Source organism: Crocodylus siamensis, chromosome 2 (assembly GCF_052110815.1).
Source record: "Crocodylus siamensis isolate JL-2025a chromosome 2, ASM5211081v1, whole genome shotgun sequence".
Classification (NCBI taxonomy): Eukaryota; Metazoa; Chordata; order Crocodylia; family Crocodylidae; genus Crocodylus; species Crocodylus siamensis.
Window position 1 is genome coordinate 136,249,808 of NC_143396.1, and position 21,921 is coordinate 136,271,728.

The 21,921-nt window shown below is 42.9% G+C and overlaps 1 protein-coding gene across 1 annotated transcript in view; it reads right to left on the bottom strand.

Moving 5' to 3' along the window:
* Nucleotides 1-4,731: 4,731 nt before the first annotated feature.
* Nucleotides 4,732-21,921, bottom strand: part of TNKS (tankyrase) — a 264,147-nt gene continuing 246,957 nt past the window's right edge. The window contains exons 21-27 of the mRNA XM_090036890.1: nucleotides 21,077-21,197; nucleotides 20,344-20,441; nucleotides 16,236-16,310; nucleotides 14,686-14,791; nucleotides 13,671-13,857; nucleotides 11,759-11,915; nucleotides 4,732-10,294 (exon numbers count right to left, since the gene is read on the bottom strand). Coding sequence (XP_089893016.1) covers nucleotides 10,208-10,294; nucleotides 11,759-11,915; nucleotides 13,671-13,857; nucleotides 14,686-14,791; nucleotides 16,236-16,310; nucleotides 20,344-20,441; nucleotides 21,077-21,197 — 831 coding nt within the window. The 3' untranslated portion in view covers nucleotides 4,732-10,207. The remainder of the gene's footprint in view (nucleotides 10,295-11,758; nucleotides 11,916-13,670; nucleotides 13,858-14,685; nucleotides 14,792-16,235; nucleotides 16,311-20,343; nucleotides 20,442-21,076; nucleotides 21,198-21,921) is intronic.

The following is a 21,921-nucleotide window of genomic DNA, read 5'->3' on the forward strand; positions in this document are numbered from 1 at the left end:
GGCTCTACTGCAAGCCGAGGTGCTGGATGAATCCCACGCAACTAGGGAGATCATGGGGGCCATGAACCACATGGTGCAGGGGTTGCTCATTGGGCAGGCTGAGCTCACCTGTGGGTTCATGGTCACTGACAACAGGGCCAATATGGTGAAGGCTGTCCATGATGACAGTAGGTACTTTGTTGGTATCTACTGTGTGGCACACAGCTTGCACCTAATAGTGAGGGATGCCTTGGAGGGGACAGGGCTGCTGGTGATGGCGCCGCCACCACTACTGCTATAAGCCAGATGATTTCGAAATGCAGGAAGGTGGCTGGCTACTTCCACTGCAGCATCAAACGGGGCAAGATGCTGTGGGAGAAACAGGCAGAGCTGAGCATCCCACAGCACAGTCATGCAGGATGTGGAGACTCGGTGGAACTGCACATACCTGATGCTTGAAAGCCTGGTCAAGCAACAGAAGGCCATCCATGAGATGGTCTTGCTTAGGGAGATTGGGATCAGTGTCCCCCTGAACAGAGCTGAGTGGGATACCATCTCCCAGATCTTGCTGGTCCTCGAGCCCTTCCTCGAGGCCACTGAGACCCTTAGCGCTGGCGATGCCCTCCTCAGCCAGGTGATCCCCCTAGCTGGGGAACTGGAGAACCAAATGGAGAAGCTGCTGGGGATCGGTGTTCCTGGCTGGGGCAGGCCGCTGTCACGAGACGTGCAGGCACTGGTGAGGCAGCTGAAGGTGGGCATCAGGAGATGGCTGGATCCCTTGTGGCCCAGTACGGTCCACATGATGGTAGGCATGTGTGACCTGAGGGCGAAGGGGAGCATGTGCACTGGCAGCCCCAAAACTCTTGATCACTGGACACAGACGTTGGTGAACTAAGTCAGGGAGGCCAAAGAGCAGAGGCGAGGGGATGTGGAAGAGGGGGATCCACTTCCCAGTGCTAGCACTCCCAGCACCAGCACCAGCCAGTCTCCTCTATGCCAGGCACTGCCAGTGTGGGCCATGGGCATGGCTTTAATGCTGGGGCCCAAACGTGCCAGACCCCAGCCTCGGGCAGATAGCTCCGAGGCTTCAGTGGCTACCTATCTCACTGACGATGTGGAGCCACTGGACTGCAACCCCTTGGCCTACTGGGCAAGCTGCAGGCAGATGTGACAGGATCTGGCCACGGTTGCCTGTGAACTTCTGTCCTGTCTACCAACCAGCGTTCCAAGCGAGAGGGTGTTCAGCATGGCTGGGGATGCTGTGACACCCCACCACACCTGCTTGGATCCTACATTGGTAGAGCAGCTGGTGTTCCTGAAGGTGAACCTCCTGCTGCTGGGGTTCCCCAAGCTCCACCTGCAGACGGACTGAGTGCTACCTTCCTCACTCTGTCTGCACCAATTTCCCTTTTTGAGGTTTTGAAAAGCTGAGTAATGCCCTCCTCTCAGCTGTAGGGGGCACTCACTGCATTACCAGACAGCAGGGGAAGAACATGTCCCTGCTGAGCTCATTCACCTGCCAGGACAAACTTGGAGGTATGGGATTGGGGCAGTTTTTTCATAATACACATATAGATGTAAAAACACAAGATAAGCCATCACACATCATGAATAACATCATAGGTACAACACAACACAGCACAGCACAACACAAAATCTTTACTTCTTGCTGTCAATTCCTTTTTAAAAGATAGGCTCCATGACAATTTGGTTTGGGTACCTTTGATGCGCGCTGATGCTACTGGTGTTGAGCCAGCTAAGTTATTTTACCTGTTGTCACGTAAAGCACAGGACCAGATGTGAGGCTGTAGGGAACAGAAGACCTCACTGGGGCACACTGCCGTGTTGTGCAGAAGCCCCAGGGCCAGGAAGGGTGCACCTTAACACACACAGTCACCCACCCACATCACAAGTTTTGCTTGTCAGCAGCTTAGGGTGCAGGGCCCTGGGCGACAGACTCCCCCAGTGAGACGCACACAGCTAGCAGGATTCATGGCCTGGCAGAGTCTAGCACTCAGGCCTGCACTAGATTTTACCCCCTTGTGCCCCAAGACATGCAGTCACCCAAGCACCCACCCACATGATGACTTTTGCCTGTCAGCAGCTTGGGGTGCCGTTCCCCCCAAACCCCTGCACTGATCTTCTTCAAACTTGGCAGGCTTCATGCTCTCAGCAGAGGCTACCACTCCTGCAAGTTGCACCCACATCGGAGCTAAAATAACAAAGTTATTGATATTTCATTCATCCCCCATTATAACCTATAGCCAGATCTCTGAAGCGGCTCCAAAGCTTCAGAGCCGCTTCGGCCAGATCAAAGTGGCAAACCGATCTGGAGCTCCAAATCAGATCGTGGCCATCTGAAGCAGCCGGATCAGATTGCTGCCAACTCGCTCAGGCCTCTGGTACCCCTGCACCAATAATTGTGGATGCCAGAGTGAAGGTATTGAATAGGGGATAGAGCACTCAAGATATATCCTGCTGAATTCTCTCCTTCTAAAGCATCCACTCTTTGCCACTGCTGGAGACAGGCTACTGGGCTAGATGGACCATTGGTCTGACCCAGTAAGGCAGTCCTTATGTTATGTCCCTTAATAGGGCTGCTGACACTGCTCAAATTTGTGAAGCAACACAGTGGACAGCATCTGAGAGCTACCATTTATTTCAGTGTATGTCTGTTAGTGAGATCCATTTCAAGATGCTGCTGTATCCCAGAATTGAGTGGATAGCTTGGATGTGAGCGTCCACAGCTCCCTCAGCGGAAAGACAGCAGGTGCAGCACATGAAATGGCAGCAGCCAAAGCACAATAGGATGCTGGCAAATGGTTGCTGCATGACTCATTGTCTTGTATACGATGCCGAATGTGCCCAGCCTCCAAAGGGCTGTGTCAATAACGGCAGCCCAGTGAGGGAAAGAGGAGCCAGGAAAAGCACTCTACAGTGTGGCTGGTCTTGAAGTTGCCTTTCCTATCTGAGCAGCCAGGAGCAACAAAAGCTGAGACACTTTCCTAACCATGTGGATCCTGTGGTACCCACCCCATGAGTACAACGTTGAGGTAGGTGGATTTCCCTTGCAGAAGACTACCTGTTGCTGAAGAAAAAGGCAGAGATATCAGTACCAATGACACTTGTAAGCTTCCCCTTCTTAAAGGAGGTGTGACCTGACCATGCAATACAAAAGGAAGCCAGGTACATCCTTCCAGAAGGAACAATGCGCTCTTCTATTGTGAAGTAAAGTTTGAATAGCCTATTGCACTCCCATTCCTCAAGCAATGAAAACCAAAATCTTTGAAAAATCCTGCCTAGCTCCCTAGATCATGGGTTTTGGCTATTGTAAAGAGCCTGATCAGAGTCGGAAAGGGCCAAAACCCCTGCGGGCTGCTAATGACCAAGTGTTTAGTTTAAGCCAAATCAAAAGAAACTAAACTACAGAGTATGTACCAGTCTCACTGAACCAGGACAACACTGTATACAGGCAGGTACTGAGGCACTGGAGTGAAGTGGTCCAGAGTATCCAGTGGGAAGAGTGCTGAGAACAGGAAATAATGGGTGCCAGGGTCCCTTGAAAACCTGTTCTAATACCTTGCTAGGGAGTTTCCAAAGGCTTATTTGGGAGAAGGTTAAGCATCATACCATGATCATATACTGTAAGACTTGGATCTGCAGGGCATAGTACTAGTGCACACTGTTCAGGCCTTAGTTTGGAAGCACATGGGCAGAGGAAGTGGGTTAATGGAGCATAAAAATGGTGACATTATACATTTGTAAGAAAAAACATGTTTTACAGCTCTCTAAAAAAAAACTAATACATGGAGCAATGACACTGCTGAGAAACTAGCAACACAGACTTAGTCTTGAGAGTAAATGCCAGCACAGTGGTTGTCCAACAAAAGTCCCCTTTGTGCATATAGAAAACCCCTGAGATTACAGAAATGGTGGGAATTTGTTCCCAAGATACATTTCCTGTGGCTGTAGGAGTGTTTTCCATGTAGGCAGATGGGATGGCACAGAGCAGTGAGGATCATGGTCTGATAAGTCCTTTGCCTTTGCTTCTCCTGGGGTGGCCCTCTCTTTCTGGCATGGATAAAACACATGGATCCAGTTAGGCCCTTTCTGTTTATGCCCGTGACAAGGCTGAAGTTTGCTTTCTGCAAATCTGCCAGAAGAGCTGGATTGTATAAAAGCCATAGGGCTTCTTCCCCACAAGTTGCCAGAACCAGGTACTGTTGAGAGTCCTGGGGTTTGCAGGGTACCGAGCACCTTCTACCTGCCACCTTAGATGTGCCGCTTTGCAATGACATTAGAGGTTATGTGCTTCCTACCAAGGACTTTGTTTTAGCACCTTGTGCAGGACTATGACTAGAAGGGACCAACCTTTATGCATTATCTCACTCACCTCTCCCTGGGCTGCCAGGGTTTCTCTCAGTGAATCCTTTACCAGCATATCACTGTTCAACAATCTCAACCAAAAGCTGGCCAAATGCCCTAGCAAAGTCTTTGCCACTTGTGTGCAATTAGGTGATGATCTCATAAGTGAAACTAGAAAAGAACCAATTTCCTATTTGAGCCTGAGCTGAAAGGCTAGTGCAGTGACTATGAGTGTGCATGGGTGTGTGTATCAAATCTGAAATCTGTCATCAGCTGACTAAGGGCATTCAAGTAACTCAGAAAAGCATCTTATTCTTAATGGGACCTTAGTATTTCACATTGCAGACAACTGAATCTACTTGCAGAATGATGAGATAGGCATAAACATTAAGCTTTTACAGAACAACTGTTAAAAATGTATTTATTGAATTTTAAATTGTTACAAGTATTGCAGATCAGACAATTAGCTAAAGCACAATTATAGAACAAACTCAGTTGTTACAGAGATGGTATCTAAAGTTCCACCATGTAGGTAGGCTGAGAATCTGCTCATTGTCTTCTTTTAGAGAGAGGGTAGAGGATGAAATAAATAAGTGGTATCCCAGCTCCAGATCATAACAACAAAGGTGAAGATTAGAGAAGATGGATGTCAAATGGAAGGCGCACAAGAGGAAACGTACAGGGCTAGTTATTAAGACAAGTTATACAAAAATCTAAAAACTCTAAGCCAAATACATTGTCATGGGGAATGAGAGGAAGCAATCAGAGATCAATACACATAAGCCCAAAAGGCTGTTGCAAAGAAAAGTCCCCAGAGCAGTTCCCAAAGCCAAAAATAGTTCTGCAGATGTTCAGAAGAAAGCACTGCTGAAATTACCTGGTAATACATAAACACGCTAATCAGACTACATCAGTAATTAACTTAAGGGAGTCAACACTAAAAATTGCCACCAAAAAATTCAGAGCGACAGAAATAGATGTATCAAAACAGTCAGATAATAAGCACTGACAGGCATATGTATTTGTGTAATGTGAAATGCATAATTTGTTTCCCCTTATCACCTACTGACTCGTGGGACTCATTTATTTTTCTCCAGAAGTTTCTCTCATATGCTGTGCCAGAACTTGGATGTTTCCTATATATCATTTATTCGGATTTGTTGGGAATACCATAACTCGTTTACTCTTTGTATCCTGTCTACTTTAAAATTTGGTAGAGTGCCCACTGCTACGTTACTTGAACATCAGCAGTTTTACCCACAAGTGGACTAAAGTCTAGAAACATTTCCAAAGTCATAAATTCCAGAAGAATCATTAACAATTTTTTTGTCCCGAATTACACTATTGTTTTACAACTACTGAGTCACAGGTTAGATAGTCCATGTTCTGGACTTCTGAGCTGTGCATACATTTTTACGTGGATACTCTGAAGCCACACAACAGCAAGGAAACTGAGACAAATTTTCTGCAAAAATGACAGGATCCTAACACTCCCATCTAACACTAATTCCATGTAAGTCTCACTGAGGATGCAAACAATCAGAATGTGTTCTGTTCATGACTTCTTTTCCAGCACTTGTACAAGGGCAAAGGGGTCATATTTTGTTAGTAATCATACTGTGAATTCTAGGTAACGAAGAATTTACTGCTCGATAACAACCTCCTCTATAACTGCTCTAGAACAGCAGGACTTGGTGAGATTTGCTGGTATGGCAGAAAGCTTCGAGGGTCTGCAATTGTCAGAAGGCAACAGAATGGAAGAGAGCAAAAGGGGCAGGGTCCAGCTTAGGCAGTTTCCTGGAGTCTCTACTTGTCAGAGCAGATGTGTGTATGAAGACAGTTGGAAGCACATACCATTCTTGCCTGCAAAGCCCAGGGCTGTGATACTTGGGATTCTGACTCTGGGAATGGCAGTTCTTTTTGCCAGGAGTTATTCAATCACTGGAGATAAAGTACCTACTCTGCATCTGTCCCCGCTGTCACCAGTGCCAACATCAGAGAGTAGAGTTTGGAGAGTTCTTTTTTAAATGGATTTTATTTCAGGCCTGTCCTATTAGTCATGAATAACAAGGTTTTATGTCCATAGGTAAAATAATGGATGAGCTTCTGCTACACACTGTGATGGTGTCGGGAACATAGTATTTTCTGGTTTGCTTTGTCAGAATGGGATTTGGTCACATTAGGTGCAAGAGAGATGAGAGAGATGCCATTCTTATTCTCAGCAATCAAAAGCAACCATATGCTCAACAAAGGCTAAGATGATACAGAGAGTTTGTAATAATCTTTAATGGAGCTGGGATCTGAAGAGAGCAGCAGACAAAAAAGATACACCTTATGAAGGTATTGTACTCTTATTTCTGTTTTTATTGTAACAGAAGTTTTGCTGACAACATTCCAGTTGCAATGTTAGATTGTAAAACTGTATATTAGCTACCTCATTTATGTGTCTCATTGAAACAATGCTAGTGGAATTTACATCTTTCATTTTAAGCAGCACTTTTATTGTACTGGTTATGTGGCAAAGCATGCAGAAGCTTCACAATTCACCGCCTTACAGGGATCCTGTTAAAGGCTGACAGGTTCAAGATATAACCTTGTTCTTTCCCCTCAGCCAAAATGCTTCCATAGATTTCCACGCACAAAGTGGTAAAGTCAAGCACATTCTGAAAAGAGGTCTGCTAGTCTCTTCATATCTTGGACCGAGTGTTTTCTGTTAGCTGGGTGGGAAAGGAGCTGCTCACAGCCAGTTAACAGAAATCCAAAGTCAGTGGAAACTGCCCATGCTCATCTGATGGGATGGCAGGGCTTGGGTTCTTTTTTCCTCTGGAGACCCTAGCTGATGTCCTGAACACTGAACTCCTCACGTGTCTCCACTGGTATTACAAGGTCAGGGATGCAATGTTCTGCATGCGCTAGGAATGGATTTGCCCTTCCATCAAACATTTTCACGCTGAGACACTTGCAGGCCTTTTGGAGCCCTGAGCATTCTCACTGCTAGTGGCAGGTATGTATGTGAGAGCATGTGTACAAGGTATGTGCCTTATCCAGGAAGGCTAACGTGAGAGGCCTATGCACCTGAATGCCACTTTATAGGATAACGAGATCAAGAGGCACCAAATTCAGCCACTCGGTGAATGTAGTACCCTCCTCTTCTAAAAGGTTCTCCCTCTGGCTTCAGGTGTGGGCTCTGCCACTGGAAACAGGGCTATTTTGCTATTTATTTTCAGCAAAACAAGTACTCAGGCTGAATATTTGAGGGTCCATCCCCACATGGTTCAAGCTGTCAAAGGAGCTATCAGAAAGTACACCAGCCAAGAAGTGCCCTTGTTTTCTTTTGCTGAGAACCATATCAGGCTTCTGTGATATGTGAATGACCTTTAGCAGATGCATCAGGCACGTGCATTTTCCAATGTCTGGCCATGAACAATTACAAGACCAAGTCATTACAAGACAAAAACCACTGCAAAAGATTTCCTCACACAGCACCTTTACTCTGCACAGAACATTAGATACATAACACTGGCAGGTCAAAGATATTGGACCACATATTTATCTTCTAGAAGTTTAGGACTCCAAGCTGAAACTGAGAGCAGCCATTAGTTCAATTAGTATTTTTGAAACAACAAACAACAACAGAATCAGGTGTGGGTTTTTTAAAGCTGTAAAGCTTTGAACTGTCACACCCATGTTAACCACTCCTCTTAACTAAGAAACACAACCGTTTTACCATTTAAAACTATGTCTAAATGGGGACGGCAGGCAACGCACACTTTCACAGCTATCTGGCACTCTACTGCAGATGGTACACAACCCAACCCATGGTTAACTAAACATAAAACCCTAAATAATGAATACAAAACTTCCAAGCCCAGTTATGACCATTTGTATTCTAACACTATTAAACAAGTAGCCAAAACACAACACACAACTTGTGCCACTGGAATTTAGTTAAAAGGACAAGCAAGTCTGGTTCTGGTTTGGACCTGAAGAGGTGTTTTTAAGAGAGTCACAAAACCAAACTCAGAATCACATGTCCATTGCCAGCACAGCAGGCTCATGAAAAATAAAAAAAGGATTAATAATTGCTAGAACTGCTGCTTCTAACCCTTTCTTTAAGTACATCATATAAGAGGATGTGCACTTCCACAGGTCTGTGTCAAACAACTAACTTTACAAGTGGTGAAATTTGCTCTCTGCCAGAATAGCTCTAAAATTCTCCCTCATTTTTCTATGGAAAATGGAAAACTCCCTCAGATATTTTTGCTTTGTTTGTCAAAAAATTCCTACAAGGCCTGTTCACAAGGATATGGATATACTTGGAAAGTAAGCGCAACACTATGCTATCATTTCAATACTTTTTGTGGAGAAAAAAGCATTAGCGCAAGACTTGTAACATGGGCAATTTAACAGCTCTGGTTGTTAGGCATGAGTAAAATGTACAGCCCTCTTAGATTTACATTTTTCACTGCATAACAAACACTACAGGGCACCTCGTGACATAAGGTGTTACAAAACAAACCTTAAAATCGTTTGATTCTTTTACTTTCTCCTCTCAAAATTTGAGAGACATAAACCAAACAAGAAGCCAGTATTTGCTGCTGCTAGATTAGCATTCTCCATGTTGGACATTGGTTTTATAAGGTGTGAAGCAATGTTTGACAATAATTTTCTTCTACCCAGGCAAAATGAAATCAGGAATGTGCAGGGGTAGGGGGTGGGATTAGGATGAACAAGCCCTGGCTTTGTTCTCCAACTGATGTTTAAAATCAGTGATGCACAGGTGGAAAGATAAATTCATTAATTTTTTAAAAAAATGATGTAAGCTCTTCAATGCTGATGTTGCACATGAAGATGTGACATGAACCCAGCATAAAACCCCCCCCATCATTCTTACTTGTGGGGGCCTCTTCAACTACACACCTGGGTTCACACACATGCACACAATATTTTTGCTCTTTACCCAATAATTTCCAGCTCCTATTAAACCATATGCCATGGTCACTCAAGAACATTTCACAATCTTATCAAAGCAGTCTTATTAATTTTTCATTTATAGCAACAGCTATAGTTTAGCCAACAGAGGGCGATGACGTGCTTCATAAAGTTTTACCAAGCACAAGAGGCAGCTTTATATAGTTGATGAGGCTTGTGAATAATTCCTAGAGATCTCCCTAGAAAACTGACACACATAGACTAAGCAGCAAGTTGAAACATGATTTGCTTCTACCCTAAAGTTATGCTTGTAGCTACATTTGCTCTTGAAGTGCAAAAAACCCCTAAACTGAAAAACAAGACCTAGCCCCTTCTTGGATGAAACTCATATTGCATTGTTAATGATTTAGTCAACTTGACTTTGTGCAAAACATCTTTAAGAAGGTTCTGGCTCAATTTTGGAATATAAAAGTAGTAAAATAAATAGATAAGATCACCTTAAAATACAGAATAGATGCTGTAGGCTGAAAAGAAATGATGGGTTTAATGCAATTTATCTGTAAATAAAATAACCAGAACAGTAGTGTTTGAAATATTAAAATGTGGAGTAGTACTGGTTAAGTTTTCTGCTTGTAGAATAATGTTCCCAAAATCTAGATCAAAGCCGCATTGTAACATGGTTACTGCAGTGAGTATGAGCCTGAGATATGTTACTAAAAGGCAGTCCCTTGTAAACATTTCCTCAACAGGAACAGTAGCAGTGGAGCCTGCATCAGTTACTCATATTATAGTTCTCCATATAGCAATGCTTTATAAAAGACATACAGCTTATTTCCAAGTTGTCAAGAATTTTATACGATATTGATTTTCTGAAACGCACATCACCCAGTCCAAGATTTAAACCATATTTTTCTTCACTGCTCTACAGTTACTAGGTCTTTTGCTCTGCTGCCGTTGTGGTCTGTGAGGGAGCTTCTGGTTTCACAATCTGGTATGTAATTAGGTATTCTGGGTAAGCCTGAAAATAAGCGGAGAAACAAACCATTGCTGTATGCAGGGTTATGGACAGAGAGTTAAGACTTTGAGCTTCATTAATTCTGCAGCATGACTGTACTTTAAACAGTAACAGGCTACTGTACATCTGTTACTGTAATAAAGATGTTTCAGCATTAACACTGACCTCCCACCGTCTCCCACTCTGCTTTTTCATTTTCCCTTCACATCTGCAGACACCATAGCTTTTTCCATTGGGTGCGCTGTGTCTACTTCTTCTGCTCCCATGCTGCTTTTTCGCCACTACTCCTGAGCAGGATAGCAGAGGGGAAACCAGCAGCAGAACCAGATGTCTACTGGCAACAGATATATGGCAGACAAAGATGATTTTAAGGGCCCTTTTTTTCAGCATTCAGTGCCATTGACAATGGGAGCTCCTGAGGCCTGAACACTGACACCCATATGGTTTCATGTTTTTAAACATGATAGCATGTTACAAAAGTAAGCATGTTAACAGTTTTTAGGGACTTGTACACAGTAGTATAGGACCAGAGTTAATATAAGAGCAGACTGAGAAGTGGTATAGGATCTGGCTCTTAGGGACCAACTAAAATGAGGCAGAGATTTGACAAAAGGAGGCTTCTGCCTATGACCATTACACAATGGATGGGTAAATGAAGCTTATATGGTCCCTTTCTTCCTGAGTCGATAGGCTGGCTTAGTTATAGCCTGTAACTACCTTAAAAGTGTAACAAAATACAGATTCTAGCATCTGGCTGGCCAGCTGTTAGTCACCAGCCAGTGATCTGTTTAGGGATGTGAAAATGTTAAAAGCAGCAAGGTAAAATACCGAACGGACAACAAACATCTAAGCTGTCCTCCTAGCCTCTCACTGAGGGTTCTCTGCAGGCACTGCACTGACTGGCTCTATTCCACTGAGTTGCGGCTTCATCATTTTGGAGCTTTGCTGAGCTTGGGACTATGCATAGGGCTTTCTAGATACTCAAAATGAAGGGATGATAGAAAGGACATCTTTCAGGGCAAAAGCTTTAGCTACGCAGGAGGAATTTTCTGTGGTCTAGCAAGTGCACTTCAGAGCGAAATCAGACAGATTCAAGGCAGATGCTATGGAATAACATCCCAACTTGCTACATCTAGTACCATTACCTCTCAGATGAGCTTACTTTTGTTGCATTAACTGCAAATATGCTAATACAAAGCAAAGAGGACACTGGTGTGCTTGTCCTTTTGGAGGCTCTAGAAATACTAAAAAGGAGGAGGATGAATTCATACACAGCTGAGGCCCAATACTGCATGGATTAATTAGTGTAGCTCTAAGGGAGACAAGGAAGCTATTTACCCTAGCTGCAGATCTGGCCTCTGCTATGCCCTGACCTGCAGACTAGCACACAGTCCTGATATATGATACAGCCATCCAAAGTCTTGATTTTGCCCATTCTATTATTCTAAAGCTTTACAATCCATGTACCTGTTCTCCTCTGTAGATAACATATTCAGCATATGCAAGTCCATTCACGCTTGGCCTGCCAATTACAGAGTGATGCCCCGGAGGGGCATGAGCCATTTTCATTGTACTGAACTGCAGGAAGGATTTTCCAAGCGTCACTCTACAGAAAAGCATTTGTCTAAGAGGAAGATAAGAACAGCGCATTAAAAAAAATCTTGCTTCATCAGAAGACAACTCTAAAAACCTTAAAAACAATCGCAAACTTTTGGAGTTTTAATTTATTCAAAACCACTTCCCCAAGCTTTCATAAAAGACAGTTAAACACGTACTTCTGTAATGAATGATATGAGACAAAGCAAAACTCCACAAGAACAGCATGTCTTGAAGCATAGCTGACTTCGTTCAGGTACTCTTGTGAGGCTCTTGCTCTGTGTATTTTCAGCTGAGCTATTACAGGCTGCTCAACTTTATATTACCTCACTCCCAGCGATTAGGGAGGAGAGGTGCCAAATCCTCTACTCTACAAAGGCTGGTGACATGCAAACCCAGCTGATGTACTTCAGTGAGAAGCAAAGCCAAGTCAGTCACACTAACAAATTCCATGAATTTCTACTTTCTGTAACACCACTGCATGTTGGTTAATTGCAACACATTCAGAGTACAGTATCATGGTTCTGTTCTGCCAGAAGAGACCAGTAGGGAAAGCAAGCAACTTTAAAGACTGCTTGAAGTCCAATCTGCATCATTTTCCATGACTTGCTTAGTTTCCAACCTCACTCAAATAAACCAGTTTGCTTTTATTTTTGCTCACTGTGCACTCAGGGTTGGTATCCTATTTCCATCCTGGTTATTCAAGTATCCATATTTGCTCATCTGTGCCAAAAATGCGATTTATGCTCAGGCCCCCGAAGCCTGTGTATGCAGTTGGGGAGAGGGAAGGGGACAGGGAGAGATTACCCGTGTTTTGGCCCCATAGTTGCAGTGACTTGGCTACACACCTGGGAAGCCAGAGCTGAGGTCAAGACCCCCCTGAACCAGAGGGGATTTAAATTTGGGCCCCTCTGATTTCCCAGTACAGCACTCCAATTACTATACTACAGATCAGCCATTATCCAAGCCCCTGGTATTCTTCTGTCCCTTGTGTTTAATATAGTCATGGGGAAAACTGGGTGGAAGGGGAAACTTCTACCTTACTAGAAGGACTAGCTCAACACTGAGCCCAGGCCCCTACTCTTTCAAGCCAGCAACCACCTCCCTGAGCCACACCGCCACTAGCTTTCACTTCTCTCCTTGGCCCCTGTAATTCGCACTGACTTGTTAATTACAACACTGTAATGGGAAATCAGACAGAAGCAGGTTCACAGTCTCTCTGGGTTCTGGGTGAGGTGGGCCTGAAACCCAGGGCTTCTGGATCCCTATGTGAGGAATCATAATCATTTTGCTATTATGGGCAAAAGACAGGAAGATTTTCTCTCTCAGCCCTCCTTTATTCCCGAGTCTGGTAGTCATGTTTTTTTTATTGACAGCATTTCTGGTATCTAAGGTCTCTGTGCACCTACAAAGGCTGTGTGTACATGGTCAGCACACAACCTACTCCCATGCCTAGTCTGTGCAGTGCATGTCTACAAGGCTGCAGGCACAGGCAGCCATGAACAGAATTCCAACATGGACTTGTCATGTTGACCAGAAAGGCATATGTGGACACACAGATGACCAGGAATAAAAAAGAATGTCACTTATAGTATCTAGATGTACATTTCAATCTTCCCTAAGACCTACAGCATGTATATCCCTTTCTGTTCAGCCTTGACAAAATGGAGACTGAATTTTCCCAACCAATCTCAAGCAACAGTTCTTCTGCTGTAATTTATCCTTTGTCCGGAACTGTAGAGGAGGCCAAAACTGCTGACAGCCAACTCCACTACAAACTCACCTGTGGCAGATGTAACAGGACCTGTCTTTGTGTGTTGGGCAGCCTGTTCCTCCCCCAATTCCATACACGTATTGGTTACTTTTAGAAGAGTTTTCTGCAAAGTAAATTCCAGCTCCAAACATCCCTCCAATGTATGCATGTCTTTCATCAAATCCTTTGTGAATAATAGCATTAATAAAAGGAGATCCTAGCAGGAAAAGAGAGGGGAAAAATCAAATGGTAAGTATTTGCATAGATAGATTAGAAACCAGAATTATGGCAAACTTTGTCCATTAAGAGGATATTGTTCATTTATAATACACAAATAAAATATCTGAATAGCCATTCAGTGAACTGAAAGGAAGGCCGTACTTGATAAGCTGCCAAAAATGTGTGCAACTTATCATTATCATCATCCTACATTTGACTCACATTTCTTATTCCTTTCATAGATCTTACAAAATACCTTTTTCTTTCCTCAAACTGCAGTTTAATTTATCTGCCCCAATATATTCAATTTACTTAAGACAGGCTGACATTATCAAGACAACTGGACAAAAGTGAACCAGTTGTTCACTACACAGAACAAATATTTACTGTGCCTTGTGCAATTGTTTAAGCTATTCCTGGAACTGTCATCTGCAGGCATTTCTGGACAGTTCTACAGAGCATCTTGACATTATCTTTGTTCTTTCTGTAACTTAGATACATACCCCTTAGTCTCCCTTACTGATATAGACAGTGTGCCTGCTCCATCAGTAGCCTTCTCTCTTTCCTGACATCCTTTTCTTTTATAGGCATAAAATGCCCTCCCTATTACCAACAGGTCCCTCTAAAATGGATGGACATTTTTTAACTTAAGTCTACATATACAGTATAACTTTTTGACCAAAACTAACCCAAGGCTAAAATATTGCTGGTGTGGGACAGAGCATACTGAAATATAAGCACAATGCAAGATGATGACAAGAGTAACATTTATATTTTCTTGAATTTTTAAAAGTAATGAAGTATAGAACAGAGACCACATCCTCACCATGAAACAACATGCGTTCATTGTGATGGTTATGGTTTTCCTCCGAGACCTCTTTCTGTCTATGACAGAATCTCTCCCTCAGCTTCTTGTTCACAACCTTTTGAATCTATGGTGGTATAAAAACAAACAAACATAATTAATTTGTAATGATATATAATTTCATACAACACAACAGAATTTTTTACAGGGAAGGTACAAGAGATATAAACAATGTAAGAACAAACTGAAGTACTGCATTTATTGCATTTGCTTTGAAAACAACATTGCTAAAAAGGCAGAAGTGCCACCAGGAAGGCAGGCTGCCCAAAACTTCCTGCTGTTAAACCCTGTTTTCAGTTACTCATGATTCTCACAAATGATTTAGGCTGACATTTTCCATACCAAGTGAATGCCTCACACTGGACTTTTTTTGGAAAAATGTTGGGACAAAATTTTTCATCCAAAATTACTGGTTGTGAATCTCTGAAACATGTTGTTATGTAGGGACATAATTGTTAGAGACTTGTTAAAGTTCAGCAGCTAAATTCTCTTAAGACTTCATCTATTCCCCTCACCACAATTAAGTGCCAATAAGGTTGTGCACTGTGACTTCCCCACAGAACACACACATACGTGATGATCTCCCAGCAGGAAAGTGGGAGTACTGTGTAAAAATGTGGAAAGGTTACTCAAAAACTTGGGAGATTTTATTCAAAATTATTTCAAAGATGGCCTGTCTATGTCTGTTATCAAAAAAAAACAAGGATGAAAAACAAAGATGATTTCAAGTGTAGCTGTTAATGCTGTTTTAGAACAATGCCTCGTTCATATAACACAGCAGTGCCCACAACTACAGTGGTACCACGTTTAATTTGGCAAAGAAAGAATGTGCATCAGAGATTTATCTAGTCTTTTGCAATCACCTCCAAGGTTACTAGAAGGGATAATCTCGAGCATACACACTGAGGACAATGCCAGTGAAGGAGAATGAACAGACCCTTGCCATGGAAATGCCTTAAGCCAGAACAGAGTACTGTTATACAGATTCTAGATACAAGTCTGCAAATGTGGGAGGTTTAGCTGGCTTTGCTGGAGCCTGAAAGGTCTAAATTACAGGACCTTCAGCATAATTCCAGGAAACATCACATGTTTGAGAAGGACTGACTGTTTTCCACCTCAAGGCTGCAGGGTGTTGCAGCAGTGGTAAGCACCAGAACTTAGAGCAAAGAGACTATTTTGGTGTTTTCATTGAAGTCACACATTCAAAAATTTAGGCAACCTAGAATGAAAGATGTTCTTGCAGCTTTATCTCAGTCCCTTGTGTGAATAAGGTACAATAGACTTTAATGACATGTGCACGTTCCTTTTTCTTTCTCCCACTGGAATCCTGCCTCATTCTGTGCACAGGAGGCATGGCAGTCTTAACTACAGCATTTTCTGCTGTCAGGTGCTTGCCACGGCTACCTTAACCCCATATTCATGTAGATTTTTGTAGATAAATTTTTATCATGAAAGGGCAGGACATCAAAATGATTTTGTCCATCTAATTTTCTTAAGTCTTTGAAACTTACCCTGATGACATTATATCTGTTGAAGATCCCTCCAGCATTCCCACCATCTCTGTGCTCCCGGATTGTACTTTGCATCTACATAAATGAAGCAAAATAGAAGCTTCAAACAAAGCTAAGTATTTGCTAATGATATAAAAAGATAGGTCATTTATGAAAGGTCATATCATTTCACTTACAAGAACTTGAGTATACTGAATAAAAAACAACTAAAAAGCCAAAAAGTTAAGAGACCTCAAATTTTCATACAGCAATGCTCTTACAAATATTCATAAAGAAGGACCTAGTACAGCATATTGCTTCAGGATTTTGGCTGAGAACTGCAATCTGGTGTGGTCAATCACCCAGTATCTCCATAAAAATTAGTTAAGAAAATGAGTCTGTCAGAATTTATTGGCAAAACTGGACTGAATCTAAATTTAAATTTTATATATTCCAATTAGACTTTTAAAAAATAATGACTTTACTGAAAAGCTATAGTGAAATAATAATAAACATCTATCTCATGCATAAAATCTTACATTTCTTGGTTACAGGGAGATCAATCAAGGCATTGTGACATTTTTACATTGCTATTGCTTGTTACCAAAAACTAAAATTAAATTTACAGCTTATGTGATTTTCAGAAAACAACTGCAGTCAAAGCAACACCATCAAATAGCTCAAATAAATACTTTATTTGGATAGGCAGCTCTTAGTGAAGCAATGAAATCACTGTATGAACTCTGGATTGCCAGATTTCTGATGCATAGCTTTATAAACTTAAGCAAACAACAGTCTAGGTATTCCAAATATTTTGTAGTCTTATAACAACCTGGAAACACCAGTTAAAAAACTAAGGCACTGTTAAGCAGACCTCCGTATCTTTTCCCTAAAGAGTATATACACCAGACAATGCAATTTTATTCAGAAAAAATAGGATAAATTAAAAAGCTTGAAAGTTTTTATGATGATTTGTTTTGAAACATTTTTGTTTTAAAATAGACCTAAATTTACAAAGGTTTTATAACCTGAAATAAAGTGTTCAGTTTCAAGTTGACCCTAAACTAATTCTTGCTCTATAGCTCTGTTTGGCCACCAAGCTGAAAAATCCAATATTTGTACAGATTTGTTGACAAGTTAAAAAAAAAAAAAAAAAAAAAGCGCAACAAGCTAGAGAGATGGCAGTTCCTGAAACACAGAAAGTGACAGACTGAGTATTAAAAAAGGGTAGTGTTGGGAAGAACTTTGCAGCTTGAGGGGCTGACACTTTCTCTAGAGCACCTGCTGCTTGGTTATTAAAACAGCCTCTACGCATGAAGTGTTTCACACGTCCTGATTCCTGACACTTGTTGACAAGGTTGTCATGCCAGGCCTCACTGTTAAGTTAAGCAAACAATCTGTACGATAACATCCTAAGTCACGGATCAGACATACCCTAAATAGCTTAATGCCATTTCCTCCTACGGAAATGGGTACGCCACATGATAGGTTCCAGGCTCAAGGTGAGAGCTTTTAAAAGTGTAATCTGTTTATTTTCCATTTTGTATGTAATACTTTATGTATCACCTGCTCAAATCTCTTGCCATTTATGACCCCAGGCAGGTAAACCTTTTAATGCTCAACATATGTTTTATAAGGACAAACTGTGATCTGGACTTCAGGAAAGCTGAACCTCAGCTTTCCTCAAACTCCAAGAGGATATAAGCTTTGAAGTTTTGGGGAGGGTGAGAGGAGGAAAATGGGCACACAATCTTTATAGATTTATTTTTGGTCAGTATTGCCAAACACCTCTGTTAAAAAAAAGGAGTCCCAACTGATAACTTTTGTGAAGGCAGGTGAAAGCATAGCCTCCACGGAACACACTGCTCTGGATACCAACCATAGCTACGGATAAAGGTCACTGCATGCAGCATATTTCCACTGTCTAGGTTTCTCTGTTAGTACCCGTTGTCTTACACCCTGCATGGCCTTGCAGAAAAAGCAGACTGAGTGGGTGACTGTGACTGGGAGGAGAAATGCAATGGCTGGCCCTGCCTGCAAGGAAGATTCAACCTTGGGCAGCCACTGGGCAACAATGAAACCAGTTGCACCAACCTCCAGGTACATACATGCGTAGGGAATATTTTTTGCCCCCTCTGCCTGCTCTCTGTGTTTAGACAGGAGAAAATGCCATGTACCCTGCTTTCAGGAAAGGAGAGGACAGCATTGTTGCCTGTCCTAGTATACTCTTATTAATAACAACCCATGACTTGATATTACTTTCCCTTAACATGACCAACCAAGCTCTAAGGACTCCCAGCAATGTTAAAAACCACCTAATTGGACTAGAGCTGATCTTGGACCAGACTAGTTTCTGGAAAGTAAAACCACAGGGATGTACAAATGGCAGGACAGTGCACTAGGGAGTCACATGAGTGTGATACAGTGAGGGCTGCTTATATGTTTACTGCTGCTGTGCTACTGAGGAAAGACATAGTATAAAATGGTCCTTTCCTACTCAACACACCTGCCCCCTACTCACCCTAGTGTCTGACCTGAAGGATTCACAGATCAAAGTATGCTTTACTGCTTTCAACTTTTGTTAAATGCTTTGGCTCTGCAAGGCTAAGTGAAAGCTGGATTCTCTTTTTCTGTATCACTAACACTGCCTTTTTATTTTAAATCAGTGACACATGAAGCTGTATGGAAAGGAAAAAAGATGGGGCTGTGGAGGCACTGGCGAGGGTGTAATGTAAACACACTGCATTTGGGGGCTGGTAGAATACCAGCAATTTGAAAAAGGAAAAGAAATTAATCTGATCTAGGCACCCTGGACCTGGCAATCAGAAAGCACGGAGCACAACATGTCCCAGTGTAAGTGTAGACAGACGTAACAACTGGAGCATTTCAAACACCTATGAAGCTCCAAAGGTCCAGCTGTACAAATCCATGTACCCTTTCAAGCATTCTAAGTGTCTGAAGCACTCCAGAATAGCACCTCTTTAAATGAGGTAGTATTTTAAAGTGTTTCACGTTTTGTTATGTGTGCACAAGGACAGGTCCTCCAGAATCCCACAGTGCCTTGCTGTAGGGAGGAGAGGGAAAGCAGAGTGGACAGCTTAATAGGCACTGCCAGGTCCACCAGGCTCCTGCTAACTCCCAGAGCCTCTGATGCCATTGGAGCTGGGTTCTACAGACTCAATACTCTTTATACTTCTCCACTCTGCTCAGAGTAGGAGAGAAGAAGTCCAGGAGATTTGGGAAGTCCAGGGGACAGAGCATTAGAATCCTGGCAGTAGGAAGCCAGGAAGCCACCTCCCCCTCTACCAGACCACTTCTTACCTCTCTACTCCCTCTCTCCACTCTCCCTTCCCCGCTACCTCTCTCCCTCTTGGGGGATGGGAAGCAAAGCTGCAGGTTACTGCAGCCCATGTAGTGTTCTCTAGCTGGTAAGCTTGAAGCATACCAGCTGGTGGAAACCATGGAGGCTCTAACGTGTCCTGCAGCTTTTGAAATGTTTCTGAGCCTGTTACACTTGGAAACATTTCAAAAATAATTTCTGTCCAGACCCAGAGAGAACCACTTTTCAGTATAGAAGCATGCTAACTTCCTACACCAGAGGGAGGCAAAATATGGCCTGCGGGCCATGTTTGACCTTCCAATTGATCTTATCTGGCTCACAGGCTGCTACAGGGAGCCTAAAGAGGGAGGACTGTGCCCTGTGCTTCTGCAGCTGGGACCAGGCAGCACAGAGTCCTCCACCCTCCCTGGCTTCCTGTAGACATGTGCAGTCCTGGTATTGTGGCCGCTGGCAGCCAGACCTACACGAGATGGGGTGTGATGCAGTGTGCTGAGCAGCCATCCCGCCCACCTGCTGTCATAAGCTGCTGCCACCACGGTGTCAAAGTCCATGCCAGCCAACACCGACTTTCCTGATGTAGCACAGTAGCAGCAGCTCATCATAGTGAGCAGACGGGCAGGACAAGCAGGTTCCTGGCAGCGGCCAGACAGCATTACTTGGCATTTCCACCTTCCCCTCAACAGCTTACCAACACTTAAGTGGCTCGCCAGCCCACATAATTGCCCACCTCTGTCCCAGACAGACATTAAACAGCTCTCACATGCTAACTTTGAAACAAAGATACAATACCTCCTCTTCTACTGACTGGTACTCCTTATCATCAGGAGCAAGGTCAAGGAGAATAGTCCCCTGGCTCACACAGTGAAACGTCAAGTAAGGATTGGTGCCTGCAGGAGGAAAGAATGGAAGGAGTAAAATCCCTGAAAGGAAACCAGGCTAGCTACATTTTACCCAGTACTGCCATCATTAGTCTTGTTAAATAACCAGAGAACAGAACTAAGTGCATAACTTTAAAGGGAAATAACAAGGAAGTAAAATCTAAATTCCTTCAAATGCTGTATTAATTGAATGGGCCTTAAAAAAAAAAAAAAAGAGAGAGAGAGAGATTAGTGTATCTGACCATTTCTATTTTATAGAAAAGCCGGTGTGTATTAATAACATCACATCTAAAAGCTCAGTCAATTCAAGAATGAGGTATTAGTAGCTTATACATGTGTTCTCCTTGGAGCAAACCTGTGCGCCAGGTTGCAGCTGGCCCTTGAACAGGTACACAAGGACTGAGATCCTCAAGATTTCCCCTCCCACCTTGTACACATGCTACAGAAGTCTATCAGGGCCTTGTGCCCTGAACATTGCAGGGAATCTTCTGGGTGTTTTTGTGGGCAGCCATTTCCCAAAAAAGAGGGAGAGAAAAGATGACGGCTCTGCTGCAAGTTTGCTGTGCACTATTTCAGGGAACTCTACTTACATATAAATCAAAGCAAGCAAGCATATGTATCTTTGGATACTTCAACATATTTACCCTGTTGCCCTCCTAGAAGCCTCTCTACACCCTTTATTAATTTGTGACGGTGTCCATATGCGTTAATGCCAATTTCTTTCAACTCTTCATGCCCCATGTCTGCCAATACATCAAGGGTTATCTGAAAAGATAACAAGAATCAGTAGCTAGGTCTTCAGTGTGTCATAAAGACTAGTCCTATCACTGCAGAAAATATACAATACTCACACCACAAGTTGGGAACATAGTCTCTCAGTCCCCTGGCAGATGTCATATTCCAAGTGCAATTTATGTTAATGGAACAATATGCTGTAACATGCTACATGTTCCAGCAATTTATCACCCAATAATGAGCCACAATATGATCATTTAGCCGCAAAGATGTTACTTGTAAAGCGTAGACTATCTCTGCAGTTTGTATTGCACTTTAATTTGAACCTGCAGCATGTTACACATAGGGTGATAGTTTGGCTAGGTCCTCCAGCATCTCAGGGTTGACTGCTCTTGCCTTGCCCCGCACCGCCCTGCCCTGCCCTCCCCCCCCCTTTCCTGAAAGCGGCCTCTCTATGACTAATGCTGAACTCTGCCGCTTCAGGTGGCTCAGCAGGAGATACCATAACACAAGCCCCTCCTCTTTTCCTAACTAGTCTTCAAGCTCAGGCTTGTCTCTGCCTGGAAAATTCACCATTTGCACTGCCAGGCCTCTTTGCAAAGAGGTAAGCACTGCAGTCTATAAATTAATTATTGAAATTGGGGACCATACAATTTATAAACGTTACAGAGGGGTGCAAATGAATTGTGTGAATCTGAGGTACACTTGTTCTACTCTGGACCTCAAATTTACACAATTCATTTGCAGCGTCCTT